This window comes from Euleptes europaea, chromosome 14, assembly GCF_029931775.1.
Source record: "Euleptes europaea isolate rEulEur1 chromosome 14, rEulEur1.hap1, whole genome shotgun sequence".
In the NCBI taxonomy this organism is placed as follows: domain Eukaryota; kingdom Metazoa; phylum Chordata; class Lepidosauria; order Squamata; family Sphaerodactylidae; genus Euleptes; species Euleptes europaea.
Window position 1 is genome coordinate 40680593 of NC_079325.1, and position 14311 is coordinate 40694903.

The 14311-nt window shown below is 43.0% G+C and overlaps 1 protein-coding gene across 1 annotated transcript in view; it reads left to right on the forward strand.

The window, feature by feature from the left end:
* The window catches only part of MVB12B (multivesicular body subunit 12B), a 122848-nt gene that overhangs the window by 21908 nt on the left and 86629 nt on the right, over positions 1-14311 (forward strand). Inside the window, exon 3 of the mRNA XM_056860607.1 lies at positions 13077-13184. Coding sequence (XP_056716585.1) covers positions 13077-13184 — 108 coding nt within the window. The remainder of the gene's footprint in view (positions 1-13076; positions 13185-14311) is intronic.

Here is a 14311-nt window from a genome sequence, read left to right on the forward strand (position 1 = left end):
GCCAAATAATTTCTTGTTTCCTAGAGTTTTAATGGCGGGGTCCATCTTTTAAAGCTATTTTTATGGTCGTCTTCTGTGGAGACGACTGTTGTATGAAAATTAATTATTTCATTATGTCTGTGAAGAGGTGTCATATCAATTTTCTAAATAAATAATAATTTAAAAGCCCTTCTGTGCTTGTGAGTATCTCCACGTCTTTTGATAAAAAATCGCAAGTCAAACATAAAGAAACTAAATAAGCAGTCGTTCCAAAGTTGAGAGCAGCATCTTTTGTAAGTTCCTAATTACCACTAACAACTTCAAAGTGGGTGGTTTTCCAGGAAATACCTTGGTTTCTCAAGGTGACGCTTCACCACACCTAGATTAAACTAGAAGCTTTTGCAAGAAGACCTAGAAAGAGTTCTCGTTGGCAGACAATAAAACCTTGTCTCTTTGCTGTCCATTTGATGGAGAGAGGCTGTTGCTTGGGGACAGAGCATGTGATTTGCTTGCAGACCCAATTCCTGGCATCTCCAGTGAAGTGGGAATACAGTAGGAGGTATTGGGAAAGGCCTTTCTCCACCTGAGATGATGGAGAGCCTCTGCCAGTTGGTATAGACAACGGTGAGCTAGATGGACCAGTGGTCTTATTTGACATAAGGCAGCTTTATATGTCTGTCTGTATTTTGATAGAAATTGGTTTTTCTGTTGTCCTTCCTTGTAGAAGTTTTTATCTTTTCCTGCCCCACTTTTGTTCCTTTCTACAACCTGGTGAGGTAGGTTAGGCTAAGAGATAATGACTGACCTAAGATCACCCAGCACTTTGTAAGGCAGAAGATTTGAACCCAGGCCCTAGTCTGACCTTGTAACCACTACATCACACCGGCTCCGACTTCCAGTATCCTTTATGTTAGAAACGTCTAGTTTTAGAAATGTCCAAAGGCATTCACACAGGCCTTCAGTATCAGATGTAACGCATATATAATTTAGGGGATACTAATGCGGAACCACCATCCTACCCTGTTAGTGTTTGACAACACAGCAGGCTTCTCCCTGACTCTCTAGATTTCTGTGTGCAGGGATTTTTGTGTTTTATATGGCAGAGCATTCCATCATGTGGGTCTGAATAGCCGAGACACACTTTAGCGGCTCAGGAAGGGCCAGACTTCGACGGAGTATTTTGTAACTTCCCCTTTACGTTTGGGAGCAAAAAAATAACTGGCGGGGATGGGGTGCTTTTAGCCCTGAGCACAAACATTGCCACTGTGGGGAGAATAGCAACTTGAATGGGGCAGGATGATGCTGAAAGGAAAACTGGCTCCAAGGGAAAGCCCCCCCCCCCACCGTTTCCAGTTCTTTTTAATATGAAATGGGAGGGTGTTTCACAGAAAGATCCTTGTAATATGCATTCGACTGGACATCCCACCCCTCCGCAGAGCCTTCTCTCTCGCTAGGGTTAATGCCTTTCCTTCAAGGATGCTATATGGAAGGTATCAACAAATACCAATCCGGGAAAGGACTTGTCCCTGTGATACCTATTCCCTGGACTCAATTGATCTGTTGGTCTGCCCTCTATATGAAACACCCTGTGAGAAATGGTTAAAAATTGGCTTCTTTCCAAATATCACCTATCTATCCAAGCAAAACGTCAATTTTTATTAAATGATTTCGATCCAGAGGTTACTGTAGATGTTGCCAGTTTTCTAGTGGATGTGATGAAAGTTCAAAAAGCCCAAAGCTGGTAATTTCTATTTTGGGAATTTACTGGCCTATGTTTTTATCTTAATGACTGCATATTTTATGTACCTTCTGTAACAATTGTAATATTACTTATGCCATTAAAGGTTTTTCATTCATTCATTCATTCATTCATTCATTCATTCATTCATATGCATTCGGGCCCAGAGAATTTGGCTTTGGTCCGGTATGTTAGAGCTGCTTCGAATCAAATCGTAGGCGAGGTGTTTGAAGAGGCCCTCCTTCTTTAGACCTTTGTTTGCCTTTGAGTAGGACGCACTGAAGGGCTTATTTCCCCATACCAGAGAGACAGCAGGTGGTTCTGTGAATTTCTCAAGCCCCCCTGTACAATCGCGTCGAGTAATCAAATCACAGTTATTCTGCAGCAGAAGGAAAGAAAGGTAGACCCAGGCATTCAGGGACCCGACTTCTTTCTTTACTGCATGGCTTTGTGATTTTATTTCTCAGGTCTTTCAGAAAGGCTTTTATTCTCACTCAGGTGAGGGGTACCTTTTGCTTTGGAAACCCTTGGATTAGTATTAAAATAAGGGCAAGAGTCCAGTAGCACCTCAAAGACTAACAAGAATATTTTCTGGTAGGGTATGAGCTTTCGTGAGCCACAGCTCACTTCTTCAGGTATCTTCTTCAGATACCTGAAGAAGTGAGCTGTGGCTCACGAAAGCTCATACCCTACCAGAAAATATTCTTGTTAGTCTTTAAGGTGCTACTGGACTCTTGCCCTTTTCTACTACTGCAGACAGACTAACACGGCGACCCACTGAGTATTAAAATAAGTTTGATAAGTGGGAAGGGCTTGTGTTACAAGCTGTGTTTGTGTGGGGGTCATTTGTGCTGAATGTTACTGCATTACAACAGAAACCTATAATTCATATTTTTATCCTGCTTTTCCTTCGAGGAAAGTGAGAGAGACCTGTGTAGTCGTCTCCCCTCGCAACAACCCTGTGAGGTTTGGTTGGGCCAGTCATTCTCTCAGCCCACGTGTGCGGTGGTAGGGTTTGAATCTAGGTCTACTCTGACAGTCTACCACACCGCAGTGGCTCTCTGTATGTAGAAGTATAGAACTTTGCTAGTGGAGAGCAAGATTCAACCCCATTTTCTTGAAAGTCTAATGATGTACTTATAAAGTACATTTTTTTGTAATGTGACTGTGTGCTGTCAAGTCACGGCTGCCTTATGGCGACCCCATAGGGTTTTCAAGGCAAGAGACATTCAGAGGTGGTTTGCCATTGCCTGCCTGCGTGGGCTGAGAGTTCTGAGAGAACTGTGACTGGCCCAAGGTCACCCAGCAGGCTACATGTGGAGGAGTGGGGAAACCAACCTGGTTCACCAGATTAGAGTCTACTGCACTTAGAAGGAGTTGGTTTTTATATGCCGCCTTTCTCTACTACTTAAGAAAGAATCAAACTGGTTTACATTCACCTTCCCTTCCCCTCCCCACAACAGACACCCTGTGAGGTAGGTGGGGCTGAAAGACCTGTGACTAACCCAAGGTCACCCACCTGGCTTCACGTGGAGGAGTGGGGAATCGAACCTGGTTCTCCAGATTAGAGTCTACTGCTCTTAGGAAAAGAAGAGTTGGTTTTTATATGGCGACTTTCTCTATCACTTAAGGAAGAAGGAGTTAGGTTATAATATTGATTTGGAAATATGGGAAAATTTATGGAAGAGGGAATATAAATTTACAATTACTAATGAAATAAGAGAAAATTTATACAAGATGTTTTATAGATGGTACATAACCCCGGTACTGTTAAGTAAAATGAAGAAAGATGATATGGCTTTATGTTGGAAGTGTGGAACTGAAAAAGGCACGTTTATGCATGCATGGTGGTTTTGTAAAAAAATTAAGAGATTTTGGAAATTAATATTAAATAAAACTAATAATTTGATTAATGTAAAAGTTAAAAAAAGATCCTTCTTTTTGTTTATTGGGAATTCCCAAAGACAATATGGATAGATGTGATAGAGTTATATGTCAATATAGCTTTGCGGCAGCAAGAATTATAATAGCAAAAAACTGGAAGCAAATAAATAAACCTTCAATCAAGGACTGGAGAGAGAAAATGTGGATGTATATGCGGATGGCCAAACTTACAGATTCTTTACATGGTAAAGATATGGAAGAGTTTAAAAAAACATGGCTAAAGGCCATCGCTTTTTGGGATAAACTGGCGAAAATGAATTTTACAAGTATAGTTAATGAATTATAGACAAAATGTAATTTTTTATAGTAATAATAGTATAAGATAATTTTAAATACTGTCAAAACAGTTCTCCGGAAGTCTATTGGTGGTGGGACACACTGTTAAGGTGGGTGGTGGGTATTAGAGCACTGTGTATTTTATAATTCATATGATATGGGGTAATTTTGAATGATGTATTAGTGCTCTTTTTGTATTTTTGTATTTTTTATGTTATTGTTTTCTTTGTTTTTTATAATTTGTTTTTTCTTATTATAAAAATAATAAAAATTTATATATATATAAAAAAAGGAAGAATCAAACCGGCTTACAATCACCTTCTCTTCCTCTCCCCACAACATACACCCTGTGAGGATTGGTGGGGCTGAGAGAGCTCTAAGAGAGCTGTGACTAGCCCAAGGTCACCCAGCTGGCTTCATGTGTAGGAGTGGGGAAACCAACCCGGTTCTCCAGATTAACCTCCGCCGCTCATGTGGAAGAGTGGGGAAATCAAACCTTGTTTAGAGTCCACCGCTCCAAACCACCGCTCTTAACCACTACAGCGCTTTTATCTCTACTTTATTTATACCTTTTCAGAAAAATATAGAACTTTTTCTTTACACTTTATTGAGAATATTTAAGTAATGCAAAGGAAGGTACAGTCAGACAAAATACCAAGACCTGGAATCCCTGAAGCAGCTTCATTGACAGTGTATCTGTTACAAATCCATTGGCTTATGGAATAGCGGATTGCATTATCACTAATTGCTTTTAAGTGATTTTAAAGTTTAATTTTTACTCCTGTTTTCCCTGCATTTTAGATTTCTGCAGGCTGTTGTTTTTATTGTGCTTGTTCTTTCTAATTCATTCTGATCTGCTGTAAGCGGCTTTAGGTGTTATTTGTCTTAGCATGGCGAGACAAAAATCCTCTGAATTAGGGGAGAAATAGCTCATTTTGTCAGTAGAACCAGAAAGAGCAAAACAAGATTATTGACTCTGAATTTACAAATGTTGGAAAGCAGGGCCAGCATGCTAAGGCACTTTCTGACTCTGTCTCAGCGTGGTGTAGTGGTGAAGAGCGGTGGTTTGGAGCGGTGGGGTCTGATCTGGAGAACCGGGTTTGATTCCCCATTCCTCCACATGAGCCGCGAAAGCTTATCTGGCGAACTGGATTTGTTTCCCCACTCCTACACACGAAGCCAGCTGGGTGACCTTGGTCTAGTCACACTCTCTCAGCCCCACCTACCTCACAGGGTGTCTGTTGTGGGGAGGGGAAGGGAAGGTGATTGTAAGCCGGTTTGATTCTCCCTTAAGTGGCAGCGAAAGTCGGCATATAAAAACCAACTCTTCTTCTTCCTCGTCCTCTTTTTCCTCCTCTTCCTCCTCCTCTTCTTCCTCCTCTTCCTCGCTTTGGAATGTAGGAACTAGGAAGTCACTAGCAGGATCCGACTGATCCACCTAGCCTGGGATTCCCAGCAGCCAGTGGGTTTTGTGCAGTCTGCCAGAAATTGATCAGTGATGCCCACTTTACTTTCCATCACTATAAAGTGGCTTGGGAGAAACACACTTACGCACACAGCATCCATTAACCACTAGGATTATTTGTTTTTATCTTTTTATAGCCTTAAATTGCTGGCAGAGGCAAGCAGCTTCCTTGAAACATTAAAATAAGAGTCTGCAAGTGAAATTCCTCAGGTTAACTCCCTTCATTGGTTATCGCCTATGTAACTCTTGTCGGAACATTCCTAGGCTTGCAGAAGCCAAAGGTCTTTTCACACTCTGTGTGTGTGTGTGTGTGTGTGTTGGAATGATTCTCACAGTCATTAAAATAGACATTTGGGCATTTGTGCATAAAAAATGAGCACACGTACCTTTTGCCTGTGTGATTTTGCAACAATATTTTATCTGTTCAACAGCTGTAGAAAAACACGAGGTCCTTGGAAGTTTTTGTGCTCCTGTTGGAATGCAAGTCTCGTCGATTGCTGTCCTTGTGGCCCTTTCCCCTTCCGTTTTTATAGTGCAACAGGGACTGAGGTCTCCGAAGTTAACTTGTGGAGTTGTGATTGCTAAGTAGGAGGAATTGGCCTTCGTGCTGTTAAATTCTGCTGTGGTTATTGTAATTATGCCTGGCGCGGCTTGCAAGGATACGCTTAACTTTAATTTACAAATAAAAAGCATAGCATAACTTTTTTCAAAACCTGCCACCAGAGGGGGGAAAACAAAACAGAAAGGGTAGCCCCCCCACCCCCAATATCTGCATAAGAAGAGTTCATAATTTTGTTAAGCTGGAAGGAGATCTTAACCATGGTGTCATGATACAGGACATCCTAAAAAAAAAACTCATTTGAAAATAAAATACACCACTGAGAACTGATTTTGCTCTTTCTTTTAGTTACGAATTTAAAAAATAGCAATACAAGCCTACCTTATAGGGCTGTTGCAAGGATTACAGCATGAAAATGTACATGAAATGCTTTGAAGACTGAAAGTGTTGTGTAAATGCTGAGTAGTAGTGTTATAATCTCCATTAGGAACCTTCGTGCCATTTTGCACTTGCAAAATGCACTTGCAGCTTCCCCTCTTCGCTGTTCCCACGCTTTGTGTGGTGTGTTCTGCCTCTGCCTATTCCTGAGCTGCCTTTGTCATAGCACCCATCATGGAATGGACTTCAAGAGGCAGTCTGGAAAGCAGCAGCAGCAGCACTAGGAATTTTATTTACTTTTTATCCCACCTTTCCTCCTTAGAGCATTTACTGTGTTCTCCAATTTTATCCTCACAATGACCACGTGAGGTTGGTTAGGCTGAGAGAGGTCCCTTCCGAGGTCGGTAAAATGAGGACCCAGCTTGCAGGGGGTAAAGGGAAGATGACTGGGGAAGGCACTGGCAAACCACCCCGTAAACAATGCCTGCCTAGGAAACGTCGGGATGTGACGTCACCCCATAGGTCAGGAATGACCCGGTGCTTGCGCAGGGGACCTTTACCTTTTAGGCTGAGAGAGGCTGTTCTAGGGAGTTTCATGGCTAAGTGGGGATTTGAACTCTCGCCCAAAACTTTAACCACTGCACAGCACTTCCTTAAGGCTTACAAGTCTTCTTACAAGCCTGTGCTTTCAAATTGGGCTGGGTCATTTGTACTGTAAAAAATTAATTCTGTTGGGTGTTTTGGTTTATGTGGATTTTTTTCACTGCTTCATTTGGAGCTGTTGGTGATTGTATGCTTTGACCTGACTTTTGGTCTTGTGACTTTGTTTTTCAGCTGCCTTGCACTAACTAGGAAAGACAGGATTTAAAAAATTTAAACAAATAAATATACCACCCCGTGCACTTTTCTTGAATTTCCTCAGTTCTCAGGAGCATGATCTGAAAATATATGTTTTTTCCCTTTAATTCAAGAATCTAGTTGTGTAAAAAAAATTTTTTTTGTTCTATGCATTTTATTTTTAAAGTTCCTCTCTGAAGGTAGTGCCAACAACATCTTGAGAGCATATGCTAGAAGTTAAATTCTGGTTCAGGCTTAGACCCCAGCATTGATCATTCCATTGTTACTTTCATAAGAGGATTTTATTTTAAAGAAGGCAAACTGAGAAAGGCTAAAAATAGCTGCATTGTCTAGACTTGGAGTTGCTTACAGAGATGATATAGTGCATATGGATTTGAGGCGGCTTGCTTGAATCTCCGTGTCTTTGAAGTCTCTGGCTGATGGCTGGTTTTTGTTTTATAAATATTTTATTAAATTTTCAGTATATACATACAAACAAACATAAAGTCACACATCCGTTCACACAGTTTATACTCCTTCGGGGAGTCTATTTCATCTTACATCTCAAAAATCTTCTACATTATCATTGTAGTTTACATAGTAAATTCCTTCTATTCTAATTATAACAATTTGTATATTCCAGATCTTACATCTAACAATCTATCCGTTTTGATGAACATAATCCAAGTAGCCTTCCCATTTTCGTTGAAATTCATCAGTTGTCTTCTCTCTCATCAGGCTAGTCAGTCTGGCCATCACCACGAATTCATCCATTTTCTGTTGCCACCTTTCTACATCTGGAAGGTCCTCCTGTTTCCAAAATGTTGCTAGTACCAATCTGGCTGGCTGGTTTTGTCTGTTCTCTGTGGCGGTTGTGCTTCCTAGCTCAGAAAGGACAACTTGGGCTGACCAGACAAAACTATAATAATAAAACTCATCACTGAAAGGAATGCACATATGTTAAAAACATTTCCCATACACCTTGGAGTAATCCTTACAATAGCCCTGTAAGGTAAGTCAGAATTATTATCCTGTATATAGCCCTGTAAGGTAGGTCAGAATTATGATCCCTTATTGGGGAGGGGGGTCTAAGATTAACAGTGCCATCCAAAGCAGAGTTGTGTGTGTGTGTAAAGTGCCTTCAAGTCGCAGCCTCCTTATGGCATCCCCTTTTTGGGGTTTTCATGGCAAGAGACTAACAGAGGCGGTTTGCCAGTGCCTTCATCCTTCTAAATTCATTGAAATAAAACGGTGTAGCTCTGTTTAGGATGGCACTGTAAGAAAGAGGGATGCCACCTATTTTATTTACTACATTTATCTTACGTATTCCTTTCTGAGACTCAAGGTAGAATTACCCAGTGTAAATCAATGTCTGCAGGATAAGACATCCAGTTAACAATTTAACAGGACTGGGATTGCAGAAAGCTGAACCAAAGCGTAAGTATTAACATGACATGCTAACAGTGCAGAAATATTTAGTAGTAGGATAACACAGCAACAGATAGCACATACTATACACAGTCCCTTTCCCTTTATTAAAGTATCTTCCTAGACTATTCAGTTACAGTATAGCCCTACTGCCTTTGTAAAAATGCCTTAAATTCTGTTTTGCTTGAGGTCCCACTATATTGAGAGGAAAGGCTCCAGCAGCCTTGGAACCAAGAGCAGCTCCGGTCATAGAACTGCACCTGTTGGACAGTGCAAATTAGAAAGACCTTCACACCTGAGCCTTCTTTTGCTACTTTGTGAACCACCTTGAATCTTGGAAGGAATTTGGGACCTATGGTGCTTTTTTAAAGGCAAGGTCTCGCCAGAGGCTCTTGGCCTGTGGCTCTTGGTCGGGGCGCACAACTGAGGCGAACGACGACCAGAGGAAGGTTCACTGTTACTGGAAAGAGAGAGTCTCGCCAGTTATATAAGCATTTACTGACATAGAACTACACCTGTTGGACAACACTGACATCAGCAGAGCATTACTGGACGTCTGACCTATTGAAACAGTTTCTGTGCCGTCATTGGCATGTGGATTGTTGGTTGTTTGGGTGGTTTATTATTGTTTTGGGGGCAATCTTTACCCGTAGCGAGATGTCTGATGAATGCAATACTTCAGTGCAGTTGGGGGCTGGTAGATATGGGGGTGGGTTGTATCAAACAAAAGGCCAATGTGTGGTAAGAACTCTCGCTGCCTATCTAACTTCTGTACCATCCCAAGTGTTGATGAGGCAAGGGACCTCGGTTCCAGCACCTGTATGCTAACACTATGTAACACCAGATCAGTAAGTCACAAAACTGCACAACTGTATGAGATGTTACAGCAGTGGTTCCCAAAGTGGGCATTACCACCCCCTGGGGGGCGGTGGGATTACCTAGGGCAAGGGGCAGCAGGGGGTGGCACCAGAGGTGGACCCCTTCAACTGTGTTGCTCACTAATTTACAATAGATCAAGCTATGGCACCATGCTGGCAAATTTGGTGGAAACGATCAGAATTCCTCCCCCCCCCCAGACTTTGAAGAGCTGGTACCACTGGATCAAGTTCATCAGTTTTGTTGAATAAATTTCAACTAAAAAGTTTTAATTTGATTTTGAATAGATGTTCAATTAATTGTTCCTGTTTTGAAATTTCATTGTTCTTATCTTCTTTAGTGCGTCATGCAAACCCCTATTTTGAATAATGCTTTTTATGGGGTGGGGTAGGGGGCGCTGGGGTTGAGTTTGTGGAACCAAGGGGGCGGTGGCCCGAAAATTTTGGGAACCTGTGTTACAGGAAGGGAAAATTGTGTTACAGAGACGTGGCTGAAGAAAACAATGTGGTGCGTCTGTCCCAACTAATACCGCCTGGTTATGCAGCCCTCCATCATCCGTGCACAGTTGGCCAGGGAGTAGGTGTGACCATTATCCTCCATGAGTACTTCACCTTCTACAGCCTTCCGGTGCAAAGCATCTCTAGCATTGACCGTGTGCCCCTCACATTAGGCACTAAGCATAGATTAGGCATTCTGCTTGTTTAGCAGCTGCCTAATTCTCCAGTGGGCACCTTGTATGACCACCGAGAGGTGGTCTCGGATGTAGTGCTGGAGACACCCAGACTCGTTATTCTGGGGACTTCAGAATTCGTGCTGAAGACACCTCACCAGGGCCGGCCAAGGATTTTATAGCTTCTTTGTCTGCCTTGGGTCTCTCCCAAATTGTGACTGGTCCAACACATGAAAGAGGCCACACCTCGGACCTAATCTTTTGTGCTGAATATTTGAGGAAAGCTTTGATTTCAGGGCTGGAGATTCACCCTGAGCCATGGTCTGACCTCTGCCACCTCAAAACCAAGGTCAGCGTGGCTCCAACATCCCTCAGATAAGGGCCCCCGGTTATAATGCTCATCCCTTGGAGGCTTGTGACTCCTGCTGGATCCCAGAATGCTGTAGGGGGGTTTAGGATTCCAAACACATGCTCTGTTGAGGTTGCAGTAGAAGCGTGGAATGTGAAGCTCCTTGAAGCTATCAGCAAGGTCGCCCCTTGACGACCTTTCCTGCCCTTGGGACGGAAGCCAGGCCCCTGGTTTACCACAGATTTGGGTGATCTGAAAAGGGCTGTGAGATGTCTAGAATGGCGCTCGCTGAGAACTCATACTGAATCTGACAGATCATGTTATACAGCTCTCTGTAATACCTATGAAGCAGCAGTGACAGCAGCTAAGAACTATTACTTCTCCGCTATTACTGCATCAGCTAGTTCATGAGCATCCCAGTTGTTTAAGGTAACACGGCAGCTGCTAACCAACACTGAGCCTTCAGTGTATCAAGACCAGACAATTAATCATGATACTTTTGCAAAGTTTTTTTTCCTGATAAAATATCATGAGTACACTCTGATTTAGATGCTGTCTGTAACATATGTCCACCAGAAGAAACATAGAGTCATAGAATGATAGAGCTGGAAAGGACCATCCGGGTTTTCTAGTTCCAACCCTCTGCACAATGCAGGAAAATCACAACTACCGTCCCCCCACACCCAGTGACCCCTACACCAAACCCAGAAGATGCCCAAAAAAACCCCTCTCCAGGATCCCTGGTCAATCTGGGGTTCAGCTGATCCTTGCCGACTCCGGGTTAAGAGCCTCGGGTTATACTGGACCCAACATTAATCCCGGAGAAGCGACTTAATGCAGTTGCAAAAAAGGCTGTCTTCCAACTCGGCTGAGCTCAAAAAATGGCACCTTACCTTGATATGGCTAAGCTGACCACCTGATATATTCCACGGTAACATTGAGACTAGACTACTGTAATGCAAAATCAATTTGTAAACCCCAGTTGATACAGAATGTTGCAGCTTGGCTATTATCGGGAGCTAGGTGGAGCATACATATAACTCCAATTCTACAGTCACTCCAGTGGCTGCCCATCAGTTACTGAGTTCAATTTTAAAGTATTGGCTATCACATAAAAAGCCCTTCATGGCCTTGGACCCTCATATCTGCGAGACCATCTCTTCCCCCATGTTCTGCCACGACAGCTTAGCTCATCTGAGCAAGGTCTTCTTGCAGGGGCCAGTCTGCAAATGGGCAAAGTCAACAGCTGTCTGTACACATGCCTTTTCTGTGGTTGCCCCCACCTTGTGGAAAGGCCTGCCTGAGGAGGTCAGGAAGGCTCCTGATTTCCCGGCTCTCTTCAAACTACGCAAGACTGAATCATTGAAGAGGGCTTTTCTATGCAGGCAATAGAGTAGCACTATTACAAAAGGATTCTCAAAATTACTTGGATAAATTATTGGGGACTGTGGTCTGTACTACTGTGTGTAGTTTGCTGTGGGTTGGCTCCCGTTGTGTAATTTTGCATCATTTAATGTGTCATGTTACCACTTATACTTTGCTTCTGTTCTATTTTTTAGACTCCTGGTTGGATCTACAACCCAAATCCCATTGCATTGTTTATTGAATGTCTTGCTGGTTGTACTGACTCACTCTGCAATTTGCCTTGATTCCCAGTGAGAAAGGCAGACTATAAATAACATTAAAAAATAATTTAGGCCTCCTGTGTGTGAACTAAGTGTTTTTTTCTCAGCCTAAGTTTCCCGTTGACCGATGAGCAAAGTGGTCTGTTACAAAAGCAGCTAAGGCACAGTTCCCTCATGACTAGGCTAGGCCAACGAGTCTGACTCGGAAGCTTTTAATAGGGGCCAGGCAGTACCACAGCCTATTGCTAGTCAGAGATTTCCACATTAGTCTGTACCCTTTCTGCCAATTCTGCACTTCTGTGTCCTCAAAATTCTGACGGGTAGACCAGCCCGGAGTTTCTTTTTGGGGTAGGGGCTGTAGGGCAGGGGTGCCAAACTCAATTGTTACAAGGGCCAGATATGACATAAATGACACTTGGTCGGGCCAGGCCATGCCTCGCCAGCCCAGATCGAGAGTGGGGTGGTGGTGGCTCACGGGCCGGATAAGAGCTCTTAAGGGGCCAGATCCAGCCCGCGGGCCTTATGTTTGACATCCCTGCTATAGGGGCCAATATTTCTGTTTCTTCCTAGTGAGCCCTGGTTTTTCTATTTTTCCAAACTAGGGCTTGCAAAGAAGAATAAGGGTTTTGTGTCCTCCTCCCTTCCTTTGTAAAAAAATCAAAACAAAATGCCTAGCCAAAAAGCGGTGACCCAGGTTATGGCTTCCAGTGTACAGTGCTGAGCACTAGGGTCTCTTTAATCAAATGGGTCTCTGGTGACAGTATTTTTAGAATCGACCCTCTTGCATTTGAGCTCCCTCCCTTTCCCATAGGCTCTCTACGGTGGAAGAGAGACTTAATGAGGTGTCAGGAGAGCCTCGGGCCAACATTAATTAGGGGATGCAGTGCCTATATATTTGCTTTAGTTTTGCTCACCTGTCCTTCCATACCCCCCCTTCTACTTTTTCCCCCAGGTTTCACAAACGGCAGACGGGTTGGACGCCGACCTCTGGAAAGATGGCCTCTTTAAATCCAAGGTCACCCGATATCTGTGCTTTACACGGACGTTTTCTAAAGAGAATGTAAGTGGCTTGTATTTTTTGCCTGAAACACTACTGTTAGTCAAATCAGCAAAATTTCTGTTAGTAAAATATAATAAATACATAAATAAATTCCTGTTGCTTTGTGAGCAGAGTGGTAAGCTGCAGTACTGCAGTCCAAACTCTGCTCACGAGCTGAGTTTGATCCCGATGGAAGTCGGTTTCAGGTAGCTGGCTCAAGGTTGACTCCGCCTTCCAAGGTTAGTAAACGGAGTACCCAGCTTATATAGCACTATACTTTACGTGTCTAACTGCACCGCAACAGCGTAGAGCATATATGCTTGCCAGGCTAAATGCACTACCCTCCGCCATGCTATATGGAAGATTTAATAAAATCCCATTTGCGGACAGTTTGCCCCTGCGGGAATGGTGAAATTGAATCCCTTGTGCATGTCCTTTTCAATTGTTGCTTTTATGCTTGTAGCCAATCCCAATTCAATGACCCACTGTTTGTAAACAGGGAATGGCTCTCTGGTGAAATAAGAACATCCTATCTTATGACCACACAAAACCCAAAAATAATTGAATCAGTGTTAAGGTTCTTACAGCTAGCAATCAGGTATCGTAAATGGTGGGTAGCTTTCGTTAATGGCTGATTTGGGATGGTTTTATCCAATTTTATTTATTTGTACTCAGTTTTACCCAAGTGTATGTTCTTCCTTTTATATGCCAATAAAGGGTTGTGTTGTGTGTTGAGTACCCAGCTTGCTGGGGGGTAAAGTGTTGATAACTGGGAAAGGCAATGGCAACCACCCCCTAAACATGGTCTGCCTAGTAAACGTTGGGCTGTGATGTCACCCCATGGGTCAGGAATGACCCGGTGCTTGCACAGGGGACTACTTTTACCTTTTTACCCGCTTTGTGGGTAGAGCAGACACTGCTTGAGAACTGTTGGGAAGATCCAGGGCAAGACTGAACGCTGGTGCAGTTAAATGACAAGATTCTTATCTTATTCCCTTGCAACAGATTCCAGAGAAGTAACTATCTGAAGTCTGTTGCAGCCGAAACAAAAGGGGGGTTGTGTGGCACCTGAATGACAAATGGATTCATTGTGTTAGAAGCTTTTGGTGAGCTAGGGGTCCCCTTCATCAGATTTTTATTTATTGGCT